This window comes from Hyperolius riggenbachi, chromosome 4, assembly GCF_040937935.1.
Source record: "Hyperolius riggenbachi isolate aHypRig1 chromosome 4, aHypRig1.pri, whole genome shotgun sequence".
Taxonomy (NCBI): Eukaryota; Metazoa; Chordata; class Amphibia; order Anura; family Hyperoliidae; genus Hyperolius; species Hyperolius riggenbachi.
In genome coordinates this window covers 118325335-118343303 of record NC_090649.1, presented here as the reverse complement: position 1 = coordinate 118343303, position 17969 = coordinate 118325335, and the positions used below count along the sequence as shown (strand labels likewise).

Genomic DNA, 17969 nt, shown 5'->3' with positions numbered 1-17969 from the left:
CGGCGTCCTCCGTGTCCACCAAAGTTATACAGGTATCTAACTTTTTTTATTTTTTGGGGGAACATTTGGCCTCTGAAGTTCTTTAAATGTTTTTTAATTTGCAAAACATAAATACAACACAATATTTTTATAAACGATATTACCGCTTATCGTTTACACCACGCTCCCTTTGTTCTCAATGCCCTTTTTGCATGGATGCGCAATTCCAGTCTCAGTGCAAACAGCTGCCACCCAGTTCACACTATTTGAGGCATTCCAGTAGGTGAATTTATAAGGGCTAGGTGCTATTGCTCTGGTAAGAGGGATTTGGCTACTGAATTGAGCCTTGTGCAGATAGGGGGTATCCTAGGTGGTCCACTGAGAGGGGGAGATCTAGGGCCTGTGCTAGGTCTAGAATTGAATGAGTGCACACGTCCACGATTAAGAACAATGCCAGCCCCAGTACCTTTGTTACCACATATTCAGTTGAATACAAACAGGAAACGGATATACTCACCAAATATCTCCCCATCTTAGAAGTGGAAACAGGCCTTCGTCCAATAGTAAAACAGGGAGCAACGCAGGGGCGTAACTAGAAGTCCCCGGGCCCCCCTACAAGAAGAGGGGGGCCTGCTCATCGCTGTTTTTGGGGGGCAGGAGGGGTTGCAGCATGAGGGGAGATCTTTGCACATCAGCGGGGAGGGGGGAAGGTCCCCCCCCTCCCTCACCTCCGGCTCTCCCCTCCTGCATCTATCTTAGTGGCAGCAGCGGCGGCAGCAGCTATAATTACCCCCATTCACCACCGGAGGTCTCCGATCTGCAAGGGCTTCACATTACTTCCTGTTAAAACAGGAAGTATTGTGAAGCCCTTGCAGATCGGAGACCTCCGTGGCGAATGGAGGTAATTATAGCTGCCGCCACAGCTGCTGCCCCTTAGATAGATGCAGGAGGGGGAGCGCAGAGGGAAGAGCCCAAGGTGGAATCGTGGTGGAATCGCGCCCTAAGTGAATGGCAGTTGCTCTGTCCAACTGCCAAAAAACTGTGTAGCGAGCAGGGAAGCTGCCAGGATCATTGTTTAAATCCTTTTTATGGAATATCTTTATAAAGTTTAAAAGCCTTGCTGAGAATCCCCTATTAAGAGATGGACTAGTCCAAAACCTGTCACTTCTGTCAGACAGCAACATAGGAGAAAAGTTATTTATGGCGCATTTTACTCTGGAGAAAAACGTACTTCTTATTTGTTGATGTTTGCACATATTTTAGATTTCACAATTTTTCGCCATAGTGTCCCTTTCATTTCACTTCTCAAATATCACTGTGTGTGTCTCCTATATGATATATTTAACATTGTTTTATCGTAACAGCCAACAATTTATACAGAAAAAACATGAAGTTTAACAAGGTTGCCCAAACTTTCGCATCCCACTGTAGATATCCTCCCAGATTTGTACTGTGCTCCAACAAGTTCAGAAACACATTATATACTGACAAATCTAGTAAATGTAATAAATCACAATAATATGGCTGCTTCATTATTATTATTCAGTGGTGCTTGTAGCCAAGTTGTAGCCAGGTTGCCTGGGGAGCTTTCTGGGGATGGGATGTGTTCTACAATGTGTTCTAAAATGTAATGTTAATCTGATACCTGTTGTGTCTCTTTCTATGTACTCTTCCTGAGCTATTTGTATTGTGCCAAAAAAATTCCGGGCATGACCTCTCATGCTTGGCGAAATAAATTATTCTGATTCTGATTCTGATTCTGCTCTGCATGTTACAGGAATCCAAAAAGCTAAAATGCTAACTTGCAAACAGTGTTATTTAAAGCAAAGTCTATTTAGCAGCCGAGGAGGAGGGAAGGTGCTGTGGCTGGATAAGTGTTTTGCAATCAGTGATGGCAACACATCTGCTTACTCAGCCTCCCCATTCGTTATATAAATACAGAGTGGGATGACAGGATCTGAAAGTTGGACTGTGCAGCTGCAGCACAGAAGAAACTGAAGATGGCTCCAACTTTCCACATAGCCTTTTGCCTCACCATTATAGGTAAGGGTTGTTCTTATATTATGGGGGTTTACTTACAAAGCATTATCTCCATTATCTCACTGTACTTATTTTTGTCTTACTACTACTAATGGCAGGGCAGCAGAGTACCTTGTGGTGCGCAATTAGAGCAACCCGCAGTACATGAGTAACGTGACCATTGCACGTTACTATACTTGCTTAACCACTTAAGTACCAGCGGTCTCTGCCCCCTTAAGGACCAGAGACCGCTGGTACCAGCAATGGCGGAAACCCGATGAATACCAACGAATTGGCGCACTTACCGCCGCAATCACCGTACACACCGCACGTCAGGAACCTGGGCCACCCACTCTGCCGTCTCTTTGATGGCAGAGTTCCTGTGAGCCGGTCAGGAGCCGCTTTCATTGGATCCTGGCTCTGCCTTTCAATGTAAGCCAATGGGAGTGGCTTACAATGTAAGCCAATGGGAGTGGCTTACATTGATAAACACGGCCAGGAGCCAATGAAATCGGCTCCTGACCCGTTCACAGGGCTCTGCCATCTTAGAGACAGGCAGAGCTAGTGAGATGCGGCGAGAGACGTCAGGCTTGAGCGGCGCGATTGGCGGGGAGTGACGGAAACGGCAGATGTGTGCAGCGGTGGCTAATTGAAATAAATGCCCTGCCAGCCAGGTAACCACCAAAACAGGGCGTAGATTTCAATTAGCTCAGTCCGAAAGTAGTTACTGCATGTTACCATAGCAACACTTGCATTACCCATCTACCCTGGGTCACGCTAATTGTACCCTGCTGGCATTAGTATTAGTAGTATTTCCACGTGCTGCCTTTGAGTCACCCATGGGGTCATACCTGCCAGCTTAACAGTTAGCATGTTTTTTTATCTCCTAGCTCTACCCATGACAGCAAGTCTAGAGAGAGAACAGGATTCTTGATACCGATATAGTTTCTACAGCAATTTACACACCTAAAGCAATGTACACCCCTATAGCTGTACACAGTGACACAGTTACAATTTGTGTCTGCGGAATGCTGTACCTGACTAGTTATCATACCCTGAACTCTATGATAGGGTGGGAGTTATATATTGTGCTAACAGCCCTATGTCCTATGTAAGGATGGTCAATGAGATGCAAATCATTTTGAGTTAATGCAGCATTATGCAAATACAGTATGCACAGGTATGCATCTTGAACATGAACCAATCTGATCCTACTGAGGTAAAATTCAATTGGTCCATTTTCAAGCTGCATACATTTACATACAAAATTTGTATAATCCTGCACCAACCTGGAATTATTGGAATTATGTGCCTCTCACTGACCATCCCTAGTCCTATGTACTTATGCCCCACATATAGTATCGCCATTGTGCTTCACACATTATATACAGTCTGTTCTGTTGGCGATTGTCTTCAGTGACCCAATAAAAGTTGTATTTTAGTTGTTATAGAGTGGTCCCCCTTCCTTCTATGTCACCTTCTGGCATCCTGTTTTTGCATTTCTTATCCCGTTGCCTTAGCTTCCGTTTGCTTTAAAACTGCACATCCAGTTCTCAAATGCTCACACACCAAGCAATGTCGCTAAGCAATCTTTGGAAAATCTTGTCAGTAACTTTATAGTATGAGGGTGAAATACCGTAGTTCAGATACATCGATTTTTCCATTAGATTACCTTCAGATCCAATCACTCTAAGAGAGCCTGATGGAAATTGATTCCCCCAAAATGCCAGTTCAATAAATTTTTGATCAATGTTGACCAAAAATATTGATCAGACAGGATGAAAAATCTAGGTCTATCTGGGGTGGGGCTGGAGCAGTGATAGATCAACGGCCCATAGCATTGCACTGCATCAAACTTGGTGATGCTGCAGTTTGATTGATGTTCAATAGACTCCCTGCTGGAATCCAGGGATGTGCTCACGAGTAATTACGAGTAGGTAGCTAGTCGAATTCGGGGAACGCGTCCCATTAGACGCGTACGAGACTGTGATATGCATAGAATCGGCGGACATCCGGGTAATTAACCCCGTCTCCCATACACACACCGGAGGCAATTAAGCCTCATTACAATCACGCATTTGAGTAGCTACCTACACATAACTACTCAAGAGCACATCCCTGCTGGAATCTATAGAAAATTGGTGCCCTGTGTGTGTGGTCGGCATCAATTCCTTTCTAAATCTATTCTAATCAGAAAGGAATCTATAGTCTTGGAACAAAATGATATCTATGGGTCAGGGCTGGATTTACATCTCAGGAGTCTATAGGCAGGGCCAGTTCAAGCTAAAATGGGGCCCCAGGGCAAAAGTAATCTGGCCCCTCCCCCCCACCTACCCTAGCCATCTTGTCGGATCTTTGATCTCAGAAGCACCCAGCGGCATCAGAAAGCAGCTCCTTTGTTCATTCTCAGGAAGTAACTTCCCGCGATAGGCTGTTGATGGAGCTACTGGTTTCAGTTGGGAGCTCCATCAAGAGCCAATCGCGGGAAGTTACTTCCTGAATGTGAAGGAGCTACTCTCTGATGCCGGGTGCCGCTGAGATCATTTTTTATGGAGACACCACACCTGGCGGGCCTGGCAGCACTTAGGGGGCCCTGGGGTAATTGGTAGGCTCTGCTCTGCATAATTGTTGCCGGCTGTCCAAAGATCCATCAGATTGTCACATATCCTGTTATCATATACTGTATTTCATGGTTAGCCACACTTCATTTTTCTGTTTCCCTGTTTGATGTAGGAGTGGGCTTTGCAGCTCCCAGCGCAGCGAATGTCCGCTGGTGTGTGATATCAGATCTGGAGCAGAAGAAGTGTAATGATCTGGTGGCATCCTGCAATGTCCCTCAGATGTCTCTTGTGTGTGTGCATAAATCTAGCACTGAGGACTGCATGGCAGCTGTTGCGGTAAACATTAGTATTAGCATTCACCATTGATTTATATTGTGGCACTGTGCAAAATGAGGGCATGCAGCAGTTTAAACACAAATTTACTCGCATGAAACAATGGCAGTATAAATCTGAACAGAGTGTGCTGAATCCTCCCTCTACACACAGACACACACACCTTCCACCCCACCAATGTGAAGACCCCTGGTGATATGTGTATGGTTCCGACAACATTCAGCAGGGCGTGGGGAGAAGCCTGCTTGAGGCAAAGTAGGGGAATATAACATCTATATCCCCCTATTGATAACCTAGTTGTGCCTCTATGAACGTAATTCGGGGTCCAGCTATTGCCGGCACCTGAATTACAGAGATTTCCCCCGCACAGCTATAACTGTACTTAACATTCCGGTCTACAGGGGCGACAAAAGCAGGCGCTATACGGTTCGGAGCTGGCGCAGAGAGCACGTCTCGCCCTTGGCCTCATTCACACTATAGGAGCTGCCATGCGCAGTTCAGCAGCGCGTATGGATTGCGATCAGCAAGAACGTCAGAAGTGCGCGGTGCGCAGCAGTGCGATGCATAAAAACTCTGTTCAGATAGTGCCCCACAACTTACTGTACTATATTAAGTGTGACCAGTGTAACCTCCTCAAATAATTGCCTCAATTCACTAAGCAGTTTAGACTAGTCTACTGATGGTTTGGTGTAAATCAAAAGGGAATTCACTAATAATTACCAAATGTTTTAGACCTGTTTTTAGACCTGGTCTAAAAGATTCAGTAATTACACAATTCACAAAGGCAAACAAGAAGTAACCACACCCACTTTTTCTGACTGAGATTAGAGCAGCTGATTTCTGTCGGTAAGGTACTTCTGTGAGGTATTTTAGACGTAAGTGTGGAGCTTTTTGAATTAATTATGCAGGAGTTTAATCACACCTCCTTACTTTTTGAGATGAGAAAGAGGGACACTCAAGCCACGCCCCTGCCACACCCCTGCTCATGCCCCCGTCACACCCCTAGTCATGCATACCATAAAGATTTCATAAGAAAAAGATGCTGTTTTACAATTCAAACCACACTAGTCCTTTCTATCCTGGTTTATTTTCCTTCATACTAACATTTTAAAATTAGTAACATATCAACTTAACCCTCCTGGCGGTATAAAAAACTCCGCCAGGAGGGAGTGCAGCAGTTTTTTTTTTTTTTTATATATCATGTAGCGACATGATAGCTGCTGCTCAGCGGCATCCCCCCCCCCCGCCCGCTTCGATCGCCTTAGGCGATCTCCGATCAGGAAATCCCGTTCAAAGAACGGGATTTCCTGGAGGGCTTCCCCCGTCGCCATGGCGACGGGGCGGGATGACGTCACCGACGTCGGGACGTCATTGGGAGTCCCGAACCACCCCTCAGCGCTGCCTGGCACTGATTGGCCAGGCAGCGCACGGGGTCTGGGGGGGGGGCGCGGTGCGACGGATAGCGTCGATCGTGCGCGGGGCGGCGACGATCGGTGTGCTGACGCAGCTAGCAAAGTGCTAGCTGCGTGCAGCAAAAAAAAAAATTAAACAAATCGGCCCAGCAGGGCCGGAGAAAACCTCCTGTGCGGCTGGTTACCGCCAAGGAGGTTATAGGATGGGAATAACGTTTAGAGTCAATCAAACACCTTTTTTTAGTACAGAATAATATATATTTTCATAGAAAGAGGGACAAAGTCCTGAAAGAGGGACAAATGAGGAGGAAAGAGGGACAGGGTTCCCAAAGAGGGACTGTCCCTCCGAAAGAGGGACAGTTAGGAGCTATGGACTTTAATTGTATCCAGAGGAGAGCTGGTCAGAAGAGAAGGATGTCAGTCATAGCTACTCGTATCTTTAGACCATGTATGGTAATTAGACCTACTTACTGAATGTTTTAGACCAGGTTTAAAACATTTGGTAATTATTAGTGAATTCTCTTTCGATGCGACTGATTTGGTTTACCCTAAACCATCAGTAGAGATGTCGCAAACCTCCGATTTTCGGTTCGCGAACCGGGTTCGCGAACTTCCGCGGAAGGTTCGGTTCGCAGAAAAGTTCGCGAACCGCAATAGACTTCAATGGGAAGGCGAACTTTGAAAAACAGAAAAAATTATGCTGGCCACAAAAGTGATGGAAAAGATGTTTCAAGGGGTCTAACACCTGGACGGGGGCATGGCGGAGTGGGATACATGCCAAAAGTCCCGGGGAAAAATCTGGATGTGACGCAAAGCAGCGTTTTAAGAGCAGAAATCACATTGAATGCTAAATTGCAGTCCTAACGTGCTTTAAAACATCTTGCATGTGTATACATCAATCAGGGAGTGTAATTAGAGTACTGCTTCACACTGACGCACCAAACTCACTGTGTAACGCACCGCAAACAGCTGTTTGTGTAGTGACGGCCATGCTGGACTACTGCGCAACATGGCGAGATTGCTCTTCCTCACTCAGTGATGTCAGGTAATGTGTGACTTCCTTCTCAACTTTCCATGGCATTGTTAAAAAGCTTACGTTTTGTTTTTAAATTACATTTTCTACTTGCTGTGTACTTGTTCAGTACCGCTACAATGAGAATCCTGTGGAGGCGGGGAAAGTCTGCCATTGTGACCCCGGGTAATGGCCGGGGAATGAGGGGTTTGAATCCGGTGTGGAGCCTGAGCAACGGCTACCACTACACATCCAAGGAGGGCAGCGGGCAGGCATGCACGCCCGCCCGCCCCGAGGTAGTGACCAAAAATAACAATACAGGAGGCGGACTTTCGAGGCCCTGCTGTGTATTTGAAATGAATGTACTTTAAATCCTTGAACGAGAACCAGTTATGGCGGGCAAAGATGACACCACATTCCTTTCACGAGAATCATATGGAGGCGGGCAAGTCTGCCATTTGTGACCCCGGGTAATGGCCGGGGAATGAGGGATGGAATCCGGTGTGGAGCCTGAGAAACGGCTACAACTACACATCCAAGGAGGGCAGCAGGCAGGCATGCACGCCCGCCCTGAGGTAGTGACCAAAAATAACAATACAGGAGGCGGACTTTCGAGTCCCTGCTGTGTATTTGAAATGAATTAACTTTAAATCCTTTAACGGGAATCCGTTATGGAGGGCAAGTCTGCCATTGTCACCGCGGGGAATGAAGGTTGGATTCCGGCCCCGAAGTGGGAGCCTGCTGAGACCCATGCTGTAGCTGCCCTGACCGTGCTTTGCAGACCAGGCATCTGTGGTCAGATGGACCCTTGACCCAGCGGAAGACAAACCAAGTCGAAAGCATTTGCCAAGAATGTTTTACGGAGGGCAAGTTTTGTTGGCATTTTTGTAAATTGTTTGAAAATGTAGATGGTTGTATTCTTAAATAGTTTGAAAGTTTAGATGGTTATATTTTTAAATTGGTTGAAAGTTTAGATGGTTGTATTTTTAAATTGTTTAAAAGTGTATCCATGCAAGTGCAAGTTATGCACTGACTGCCAGGTATAATGTGCAGTCACAGATGCAATGAAAGGTATGCAGTGACTGCAAACAGCCGTTTGTGTAGTGACGGCCGTGCTGGACTGGTGCGCACCATGACGAGAGTGCAGGTGATGGTGGCTTTTCAGCCCATATGCTCGCCCGGCTGATGTAGCTGAATGACAGAACAGTGACTGTCCAGCTGATCAAATTTGGTCTGACCACAATGAAGCAACGACCTTATTATCTTTTGTGTGCCACCCCCACCCGAGACACTCAAATAGCCGGCGGTCATTGCTTCATTGTGATGCGCAAGCCCCTTCACCGCGGAAAGGTAATGATCACGAAGGGGGATGGGCACATGTACACGCACCAGAAAAATTAGTGTAGCGGCCGCTGCTAGCAGCGGCCTTAAAAATTCAGGAATCCGCCTAGAGTCCTGGACCCTGTTGGTGGTGGCGGAGAAGGCAGTCAAGCGGCCTGCAGGCAGAGATGCTGTGTGTGGGGACTGACTTAGTCTTCGGTCGTGCAGTAGCCCTCCGTGATCCATTCCTCATTCATTTTGATAAAGGTCAGGTACTGAACACTGTCGTGACTTAGGCGACTTCTCTTCTCAGTAACTATGCCTCCAGCTGCACTGAAGGTCCTTTCTGACAGGACGCTTGCGACAGGGCAAGAGAGAAGTTGTATGGCAAATTGGGACAGCTCTGGCCACAGGTCAAGCCTGCGCAACCAATAGTCCAAGGGTTCATCGTCGCTTTTCGCAGAGTCTACATCCACACTCAAGGCCAGGTAGTCGGCTACCTGCCGGTCCAGGCTTTGGTGGAGGGTGGATCCGGAAGGACTATGGCGAGGAGTTGGACTAAACAACGTCCACATGTCCGACATCACCCTGAGATCGCTGGAGCGTCCTGTTCTTGCCTGCGTGGACTTGGGAGGAGGAGGGTTACTGCCAGTGGTACCTTGATTGCGTTGTGCAGCCACATCACCCTTAAATGAATTGTAAAGCATCATCGACAGCTTGTTCTGAAAGTGCTGCATCCTTTCCGCCTTTTGTTGAGTTGGTAACAGGTCCACCACTTTGTGCCTGTACCGAGGGTCTAGTAGCGTGGCCACCCAGTACAGGTCATTCGTCTTGAGTTTTTGATACGGGAATCCCTCAAAAGGCTGGACAACATGAAAGAGGACATCTGCACAAAGCTGGATGCAGACGTACTCTCCATCTCCTCTTGCTCTTCCTCAGTGATGGGACGCAACTCCTCTTCCTCCCCCCAGCCACGAACAATACCACGGGAACGTGGAGCAGCAGAAGCCCACTGTGATGGCTGCCGCGGTTGTTCTCCTTCCGCCGCCTCTTCCTCCTCCACAGAAACACCTTCCTCATCATCACCATCATCAGAGTCTGACTCCTCTCCTTCCCCACACTACTCCTCTTCTTCCTCCTCCTCCCCCCTCTGTGCTGCCGCCGGTGTTGTGGAAACATCGGGTTCATGTGTCAATGGCTCCCATGACTCCTGCTGCCCTAACTCTTCTTGTTTACGCTCCTCCACAGCTGTATCCACCACTCTACGCACGGCACGCTCCAGGAAGTAGGCATAGGGGATCAAGTCGCTGATGGTGCCCTCATCGCGACTCACCAGTTTGGTCACCTCCTCAAAGGGCTCCATGACCCTGCATGCATTTCGCATCAGTGTCCAGTTGTTGGGCCACAACATCCCCATCCTCCCAGATTGTGTCCTTGTACTGTAATGATACAGGTACTTGGTGACGGCTTTCTCCTGGTCTAGCAGGCGAGAGAACATCAGCAGGGTGGAATTCCAGCGAGTCGGGCTATCGCAAATCAGGCGTCTCACCGGCAAGTTGTTTCTACGCTGAATCTCCGCAAAGCGTGCCATGGCCTTGTAAGAGCGCCTGAAATGCCCACACAACTTCCTGGCCTGCTTCAGGACGTCCTCTAAGCCTGGGTACTTGGACACAAATCTTTGCACGACCAGATTAAGCACATGTGCCATGCAGGGTATGTGTGTCAGCTTTCCCAAATTCAACGCAGCAATGAGATTGCTGCCGTTGTAACAAACCACGTTGCCGATCTCAAGCTTGTGCGGGGTCAGCCATTGCTCCACCTGTTTGTTAAGAGCAGCCAGGAGAGCTGCTCCAGTGTGACTCTCCGCTTTCAGGCAAGACATGTCTAACACTGCATGACATCGTCGCACCTGGCATGCAGCATAGGCCCTGGGGTGCTGGGGCTGTGTAGCTGGAGAGGAGATGGCGGCACCAGCCAAGGAGGAGGTGGAGGAGGATGACGACAGCGAAGCGGTGATAGCAGGTGGAGAGGAGGTGGCTGGAGGCCTGCCTGCAAGCCGTGGAGGTGTGACAAGTCGGTCCTCTGCGCAGCCACGTACTCCCTGCTTGCTGCCATCGGTCACCAGGTTGACCCAATGGGCTGTGTATGTAATGTAGTGGCCCTGCCCGTGCTTGGCAGACCAGGCATCCATGGTCAGGTGGACCCTTGACCCAACGCTGTGTGCCAGAGATGACACCACTTGCCTCTCAACTGCACGGAAGAGTTTGGGTATGGCCTTTTGTGAAAAATAATTGCGGCCTGGTATCTTCCACTGCGGTGTACCAATGGCCACAAACTTACGGAAAGCCTCCGAATCCACCAGCTTGTATGGTAATAGCTGGCGAGCTAATAGTTCCGCCACGCCAGCTGTCAGACGCCGGGCAAGAGGGTGACTGGCAGACATTTGCTTCTTCCGCTCAAATACTTCCTTCACGGACAGCTGGGTACTGCTGTGGGCAGAGGAGAAGGAACCGCTGAAGGGAAGAGGCGGTGTGGAGGAGGGTGGCTGTGAAGGTGCAAGGGAGAAAGTGGATGAAGACGATGCACCTGAAGGAGGAAGAGGAGAAGGAGGGTGGCTTGTCTTTTAAGGGGTGCTGCTTTTCCTCAGGTGTTCTTGCCATAGCTGTTTGTGCCTTTTCTCCAGGTGCCTTCGTAAGGCACTTGTCCCTACGTGAGAGTTGGCTTTTCCACGGCTCAATTTTTGCTGGCAGAGACAACAGATGGCTTTGCTCCGATCTGAGACACACACGTTAAAAAATTTCCAAACCGCTGAGCCCCCCCCTGGGGTGATGGCGCTACGGTGGCATCAGCAGCTGACGTTGAAGGGCATGTTGGCTGTCTGGCCATAGCTGGCGATACATGGTGCCGGACACTGCCCCCAGCTGTTTCTGAGGACGAGCTCCCTCTGCTTCTATCATGGAGTCGTCTCCTCCTAGTCCTCTCTGACTCCTTCTCTGAACTGTCCCCCTGGTCATCTCCTCTACCGGGAACATATGTGGTATCCGTATAATCGTCATCATAATGCCCTGGCCAGCTGCACTTTCCTCAGACACCTCCTCAACTGCACCAACTTCAGGTGTTTCATCAGCCCCCTCCACACACGTTACGTCCATACTATCGCCACCTAACTCAGACGTAGGAGGTGGTGTACAGTGGGAGACATGGCAGCGCTTTCAAACAACCTCATACCTGAATGATTTAACTGCAATGGTGAGCAGAGCTCCAGAAACTGGACTAAATTACACACCCAGCATACACTGCAGGCAAAGAGAGGGAGGGGGAATTAGTGATTAAGCTGCATCAGTGGGCAGAGCTCCAGAAACTGGACTATATTACACACCCTGCATCACTATAGACCAAGGGGGGGTGTTAGCTTCAGTGATAATTAGTGCACAAATTATGACCTAATAGACTTCCCCACGGCGGTGACGTACCCCCTTGGGGAAGACCTACCTCTAACCTAGCAATAAAACCATAATTCCTCGTGCTGCTATTCATAAATGGTATACACATTTCATAAGACAAGCAAAACAGACAAATGATAAGCGCTCAAGGATGCACCTGAATTGTAAGCCATCAGCGGCAATGCAGAGCCCCCTAGGGCTGAATACATGCCTCTAATGCAAAACAGATGCAAAATTATGTGCTAACTCAAATCTAAAAATTTTATAGTGAATTTAAAACAGTGAAGGCAGCTAGCCACTAGTATACTTACATTTAAGTTTGCACAGTGGGAGACATGGCAGCGCTTTCAAACAACCTCATACCTGAATGATTTAACTGCAATGGTGAGCAGAGCTCCAGAAACTGGACTAAATTACACACCCAGCATACACTGTATAGTATAGTATAGTATAGTATACTAGTGGCTAGCTGCCTTCACTGTTTTAAATTCACTATCAAATTTTTAGATTAGAGTTAGCACATAATTTTGCATCTGTTTTGCATTAGAGGCATGTATTCAGCCCTAGGGGGCTCTGCATTGCCGCTGATGGCTTACAATTCAGGTGCATCCTTGAGCGCTTATCATTTGTCTGTTTTGCTTGTAGGAGGTGGTGTACCTGCGCCTTCTTCTTGTTGTTGCAGTAGTGGCTGTGAATCGGTGATTTCACCAACACCACCACCACCACCAAATAACTCCTGCGAAGTGTCAAATGCAGCGGATGTGGTGCTTGTTGTAGCGCTGGTGGCTGCGGGAGATGAGGTGTTCTGTGTTAAATACTCAATCACCTCCTCACGATTTTGGGAAGTGATGGCACGTGCCTTCTTCTGAGCACTGTATTTTGGGGCAGGTCCGCACAAAATCACAGCAACACCACCTCGCACAGACCTGCCGGTGCCTGGTGGCCTTCCTCTGGGTCTGCCTCTACCTCTTCCTCTACCTGGTTTGTCCATTTTGTCCATCTCGGGGGGATGCTAGGTATATGCAGTGAGCTGGGTTCACTGAACAGTAAAGGTACTAGGATGCAGTGAGGTGGGTTCACTCAACACAACAGGTAGTAGGATGCAGTGAGCTGGGTTCACTGAACAGTAAAGGTACTAGGATGCGGTGAGGTGGGTTCACTCAACACAACAGGTAGTAGGTATAAGCAGTGAGCTGGGTTCACTCAACACTACAGGTAGTTATGTGCAGTGATGAGGTGGGTTAAGTAAACACAACAGGTAGTAGTAGGATGCAGTGAGCTGGGTTCACTCAACACAACAGGTAGTAGTAGGTATATGCAGTGAGCTGGGTTCACTCAACACTACAGGTAGTTATGTGCAGTGATGAGGTGGGTTAAGTAAACACAACAGGTAGTAGTAGGATGCAGTGAGCTGGGTTCACTCAACACAACAGGTAGTAGTAGGTATATGCAGTGAGCTGGGTTCACTCAACACTACAGGTAGTTATGTGCAGTGATGAGATGGGTTAAGTAAACACAACAGGTAGTAGGTATATGTAGTGAACTGGGTTCACTCAACACTACAGGTAGTTATGTGCAGTGATGAGGTGGGTTAAGTAAACACAACAGGTAGTAGTAGGATGCAGTGAGCTGGGTTCACTCAACACAACAGGTAGTACTAGTAGGTATATGCAGTGAGCTGGGTTCACTCAACACTACAGGTAGTTATGTGCAGTGATGAGGTGGGTTAAGTAAACACAACAGGTAGTAGTAGGATGCAGTGAGCTGGGTTCACTCAACACAACAGGTAGTAGTAGGTATATGCAGTGAGCTGGGTTCACGCAACACTACAGGTAGTTATGTGCAGTGATGAGGTGGGTTAAGTAAACACAACAGGTAGTAGTAGGATGCAGTGAGCTGGGTTCACTCAACACAACAGATAGTACTAGTAGGTATATGCAGTGAGCTGGGTTCACTCAACACTACAGGTAGTTATGTGCAGTGATGAGGTGGGTTAAGTAAACACAACAGGTAGTAGGTATATGTAGTGAGCTGGGTTCACTCAACACTACAGGTAGTAGTAGGTATATGCAGTGAGCTGGGTTCACGCAACACTACAGGTAGTTATGTGCAGTGATGAGGTGGGTTAAGTAAACACAACAGGTAGTAGTAGGATGCAGTGAGCTGGGTTCACTCAACACAACAGATAGTACTAGTAGGTATATGCAGTGAGCTGGGTTCACTCAACACTACAGGTAGTTATGTGCAGTGATGAGGTGGGTTAAGTAAACACAACAGGTAGTAGTAGGATGCAGTGAGATGGGTTCACTCAACACAACAGGTAGTAGTAGGTATATGCAGTGAGCTGGGTTCACGCAACACTACAGGTAGTTATGTGCAGTGATGAGGTGGGTTAAGTAAACACAACAGGTAGTAGTAGGATGCAGTGAGCTGGGTTCACTCAACACAACAGATAGTACTAGTAGGTATATGCAGTGAGCTGGGTTCACTCAACACTACAGGTAGTTATGTGCAGTGATGAGGTGGGTTAAGTAAACACAACAGGTAGTAGTAGGATGCAGTGAGCTGGGTTCACTCAACACTACAGGTAGTTATGTGCAGTGATGAGGTGGGTTAAGTAAACACAACAGGTACTGGGGGTATATGCAGTACTGGGTAGTACAATGTGCAGCTCCCTGTCACACACACAGTCAGTCAGTCACTGAATGTGCTGGGCTGCTGGCAGTGGCACACACACACTATCAATTAGCAAGGCTGTGCATGCAACAAAAGTGTCAGTTTGACACACAGTAAAAAAAAAAAAAAAAAAAAGTACAGGATGAGCTCTGACAAAAGCTAGGGTGCTATAAAGCAATAACAATCAGCCAAGGAGCAAACTAAGCAGCCAAGAACCTAACTAATCTGTCCCTAGAAGAACAAGTCTGCAGCAGCTGTCCCTTTCCTCTCACTAGCAGGCACACGAGTGAGTGTAATGGCCGCCGGAGCCTGCCTTATATAAGGGGGGGGGGTGGGGCTCCAGGGCTTACTGTAGCCTGAATGGCTACAATGTGCCTGCTGACTGTGATGCAGAGGGTCAAAGTTGACCCTCATAGTGCATTATGGGGCGAATCGAACTTCCGTAAAAGTTCGCCTGGCGCAGGCGAACGCGAACCACCAATGTTCGCCTGGAACCATTCGCCGGCGAACCGTTCGCTACACCTCTAACCATCAGTAGACTAAAACCGTCAGTAGACTAGTCTAAACTGCTTAGTGAATTGAGGCCAATGTTGCCAGTATATATCTTCCCCCAGAGACCCCTTTATTGGAGGGAGGGTGCTAATGAGATGATAGATGAAAAGATTCATATAAACATGCTTTTTTTAAGGCACTTTAATACAACATTTTATTTAGTCATGTTTATTTGACCCAAGGCGGTGAGCAAGCACCAGCAAAACATAGTGGCCTATGTGCAATTCACTATTTCTCCTAGGTGATATTTTCACACATCGTCAAAAAATGCCTTTTAAACTACCAACAAGTGCCATTGTGTTTTTGTCCAATCAAAACAATGTTTTTAGGTAATATTTTCTTAGGAGGTAAATCCATCACTTATCCTCCTTCTAACTTGTTGGTGTATAATAGGCAACGTCAGGGCCGCATTTAGGCCAAGGCCAATTAGGCCATGGCCTAGGGCACCACAGTAATAGGGGCAGGTGGGCAGCAGGCTAAACTTGTAAAGCTTGCAAATGCTGCAGTGCAGGGAGATAGGGCAAGCGCCTGACAGCGGTACTCATGCCAGCCGCCTGTGCAGTGGCTCCCCTGCTCTCTGTGCACAGTGGCGTTGTGGTGGGTGGCTACGAACGTGGGCAGCATTGCAGAGTTGCAAGCGGAGGAAGTAGCTTAGCAGCCATCAGTGTCACTCACCTCTCGGCTCGTCTCCAGCGTAGAAGCTTCCTTTTCCCCTCTGTCTCCATCAGCTGTGCATCTGTCCCTCCAACTGGGGTCTGTCGCTTGTGACTTGCTGGCACTTAATTCCTATCATGTGACTTGCTGGTAACATGCTGGCAAGTCACATGTGTGAGTCGTTGGTTGGAGGGACTGATGTACAGCGGTGGATGATGGAGGCAGAGGGGAAGAGGAAGCTTCTGCACTGGAGACGAGTAGAGAGGTGAGTGACACTGATGGCTCCTGTGGTGTGGAGGCATGCTACATACCTATACAGAAAGGGAGGGGGGGAGTCATCTGACTACCTATACTGGAGTGGGAGAGGGGTCCTCAGGCTATCTATACTAAAGGGAAGGGGTCATCTGGCTACCTATACTGGAGGGGGTGTCATCAGGCTATGTGTTCTAGAGGGAAGGGGGGGGAGGGGTCATCTTTCTACCTATACTGAAGGGGGCGGCTGGTGACAGTGGCCTTGGGCGGTAAAGAGTACAAATCCGGCCCTGGGCAATGTAGTAAGCAAATTAGAAAAAACATTGCGTAATTTGTGAAAAGTATAGTAAACTTTACATGCTCTGCCTGCACACAGGGCCAGGCCAAGACAGAGGCAAGAGAGGATCCAGCCTTAGGGCGCAGTGTAGGAGGGTGCGCACAACTCACACAGCTATCATTCCCCTATTGTGTTTGATGCAGAGAGAAATAAGAAAAGGGGATACATGGCAGAAACTGCAGGCCAGATAACTAGAGATTAAGGTGTTGGGGGGCCTGGGGCGCCTCTTAGTCTAATAGCAATGAGTGTGTGATGGCTGGGGTGGGAGAGATGGAGGGGCGCACTTTGGTGTCTCAGCCTTGGGTGCTGGAGGACCTTGTCCTTGCTCTGCCTGCACAAGTAAAGTTTACTGGGGTTTAGTGAATATACCCAAATGATTTAACCATTTCATGTCGTTTTGCAGAATGGAGAAGCAGATGCCGTGTTCCTAGATAGTGGAGAAGTGTGCAAAGCTTCCATGACTCCCTATAACTTGAAACCAATCCTTTCAGAGTCACACGGGTCTCACGAAGGTAAGCCTCATGTGAAGAATTTATGACACGGACGACAGAAAACACTCTTATCTAATTCACAAGTTAAACAGCAAGAGTTCAGCCAGGTATTTCAAAACGGGCAAATATTTCCCAACTCCCCTTGGTTAAACCCCAGAGATTTAATGTTAACCTTAAAAGACCTTAAACTAGTTATAAATAGGGTCTGCACTCATAAGATTCAGCAATAATTCAATATAATTGTAATATTGCAATAATACATGAATACATGGTCACAGTAATACAATAGATCTGTGACTGCTTTGGATAAGGTGTGTAACCCATAGCAAATATCTGTGGAATTGTAACTGAACTCTCTTTAGTAACATTTGCATCATCTCTGCATCACAAGTATCAGGCCTCTCCCTCACATAAGTACCACTCATGGCAGCCACAGACTCCTGTAACTTCTCTCACAGGAATGCTAGAGGGGAAATAGGACATGTGACCAGGAACTGAGAACATGCAGAAAGTGGGTCACTGAAATAGAAGCTCACATTTCTGATTCTGGGAACCCCCAGTGTTCCAAGAGACATTCCAATCAAAGCCATCACTTTATAGGAAAAGTTAGACATCTGCAAATTATTTTAGTAGTGTAAAGCTCTAAAAACTACTGAACAATTTAATATGCGTTTTACAATAAAAGTCCCTTTTCTTTTCGTTATATACCGATAGAGCAGAGTCCTGGTGATCAGGAACTCACCTAACCAGCAGTCTCAACCAACCAGCACAAATTGCAGACAGTGATCCCAGTGGTGAAGGCCAACATCTTAGGCTGTTTGTGGACTCTGCGGTGCTTACAGTAAAATTATACGCCCAAAACTAAAATGTCAGAAATGACTTTTAGGTGCATAAAAGAACATTTGAAAGCGTTGCCCTGTGTCTAAAA

The 17969-nt window shown here is 47.6% G+C and overlaps 1 protein-coding gene across 5 annotated transcripts in view; it reads left to right on the top strand.

Moving 5' to 3' along the window:
* Nucleotides 1-1919: 1919 nt before the first annotated feature.
* Nucleotides 1920-17969, top strand: part of LOC137571403 (saxiphilin-like) — a 135579-nt gene continuing 119529 nt past the window's right edge. For 3 of the 5 annotated variants that reach the window (XM_068280431.1, XM_068280432.1, XM_068280430.1), the window contains exons 1-3: nt 1920-2022; nt 4732-4895; nt 16954-17062. In XM_068280431.1, the coding sequence (XP_068136532.1) occupies nt 1980-2022; nt 4732-4895; nt 16954-17062 (316 nt within the window). In that variant the 5' untranslated portion in view covers nt 1920-1979. The remainder of the gene's footprint in view (nt 2023-4731; nt 4896-16953; nt 17063-17969) is intronic. The other 2 variants (XM_068280433.1, XM_068280434.1) reach the window with 1 other exon arrangement.